At 40.6% G+C, this 1,778-nt stretch overlaps 1 protein-coding gene across 1 annotated transcript; it reads left to right on the top strand.

Annotated features, from left to right (window-relative positions):
* On the top strand, nt 1-928 carry LOC127253675 (cysteine proteinase inhibitor A-like). Its single transcript, XM_051278376.1, has 2 exons — nt 1-213; nt 483-928. The coding sequence occupies exons 1-2, from the start codon at nt 109-111 to the stop codon at nt 684-686; spliced, it is 309 nt and encodes a 102-aa protein (XP_051134333.1). The 5' UTR covers nt 1-108; the 3' UTR covers nt 687-928.
* The last annotated feature ends 850 nt before the right edge of the window (nt 929-1,778 follow it).

A 1,778-nucleotide genomic window follows, 5' to 3' on the forward strand; every position in this document is an offset into this window, starting at 1 on the left:
CTATCCAGTCCATCCATTATTGCATTTACACTTAGACATAGCTTTTTCTTCTCTCCCCTTCTCCAATCGCACGCACACTAACAGTCGGATTCATTCTCTCTTTCAGAAATGGCAACGCTCGGAGGCATTCGCCAGACTGGAGGAGGATCGCATAACAGCCTGGAAATCGAGAATCTCGCACGTTTCGCCGTCGCTGAGCACAACAAGAAACAGGTACCTAGGTTACTTCTATTCATTCATTCTTTCTTTCGCCGATTTTGATTTTGATTTTGATTTTGGTGTTGGTTTTGGTTTGAGTCGGTCAGTCTGTTTCCACGACCGACTTGCTTCTATTTTTCACAATTTTGTTATTGCGGAATGGGATGGAGACATTAGGGGAAACCTAGGGTTGGTCTACGGTTGCGCCATAACTTGTCAGACAGAGTGGCTGAGTTATTGTGAGAATTTTAATTTGCTTGTGTTGTGTTGTGTTGTGTTGTTAGAATGCGCTCCTGGAGTTTAAGAGGGTGACGAACGTGAAGGAGCAAGTGGTGGCGGGGAAGATGTACTACATAACGCTGGAGGCGGAAGAGGGTGGTAGTGGTCAGAAGAAGGCTTATGAGGCCAAGGTGTGGGAGAAGTCGTGGATGAATTTCAAGGAGCTTCAGGACTTCAAGCCCATCACCGACGATGCTGCATCTTCTTGAATTGAATTATTCACTGGTCCTTCCTTCCTTCCTATCAGATGACCTGACATGACAAAGATGCTGGTTTGTTTGTGTAATTAATAAAGGAAGCTAAGCTACTGTACTTTCTTTCTATGTTATGTTGTGTTGCTCTTCTGCTGGTGCTTGCTTCCAAATTTGAGGGTGGTTTCATGGATTGGATTGAAGTTGGGTATCCATCTATCTATCCATCTATCTATGCTTATTTCTTTCTTCACTCACAACTTAGGTCTTGCATGTAGCCTCCTCCTCCTCCTCTTCAAGTTATGTTTTAAGTTATTTGTATGAATAAATTAAGGAGTTTGAAAAGCATCCATCTGATTTCAGCTAGGGAGGGTGGGCTTCTAAGTTCATTGCAGTGTAATAATGTACTCCCTCCGTGACCAAAGGTAAACTCCGACCGAATTTAATATCCTGCAAATTAGGTCCGACAGGCAAGTCACATTAGGCGAACCATGTATGGCAGGTGACTGAGGCGTTGGTTTGAACCCATGAGTTCACGGTCACCCGTTTAACCCCCGCACCATCAGGCGGCTCCTTATTTGGGTGATATGATGGAATAAAATGTGGGTATAGATTAAATATAATTAATTATTTTTTATCTTGAAAACATGTTAGCAGGATTTTGATACATACCTAAATTCGGGATGGAGGCAGTAATATATAGTAATGCGTTGTTAATGGCATGATTGATAAAATAGGAAATGGCTATGGTTGCGTTGTGTGAATGTCATGTCATTTCATCTTTAAACTTGTTTGCATACCTACACAAGTTTCTTCATTCATTTCTTCTTGCACCCATCACATCACATCACCATTATATTTTTGATCTTGGTGCATAATGTAATATGGATTCATATGACACAAAACACAAACTAAGCTTGCTAATTTGTAATTTAGGCAAATGTCTACCTTTCTTGCACCGATCCATAATATTATAATTGGGGTACTGTTCTTGTATCTTAATTTTACTATCCAAGGCTATAATCTAATCTTATTTATATTTCGCTAAGGGGAATGGTCAAGGTACTGAAATGAAAAAATCAGATGGTGCTGGTTCATAATTACAAATGT

The sequence above is a fragment of the Andrographis paniculata genome, unplaced genomic scaffold (genome assembly GCF_009805555.1).
Source record: "Andrographis paniculata isolate CXL003 unplaced genomic scaffold, ASM980555v1 Contig51END, whole genome shotgun sequence".
In the NCBI taxonomy this organism is placed as follows: domain Eukaryota; kingdom Viridiplantae; phylum Streptophyta; class Magnoliopsida; order Lamiales; family Acanthaceae; genus Andrographis; species Andrographis paniculata.

Excerpts from the sequence above, each read along its gene's own strand:
- LOC127253675 (XM_051278376.1), top strand. The coding sequence starts at position 109 with ATGGCAACGCTCGGAGGCATTCGCCAGACTGGAGGAGGATCGCATAAC. Across the intron at positions 214-482 it reads CTGAGCACAACAAGAAACAG|AATGCGCTCCTGGAGTTTAA; the intron begins GTACCTAGGTTA and ends TTGTGTTGTTAG.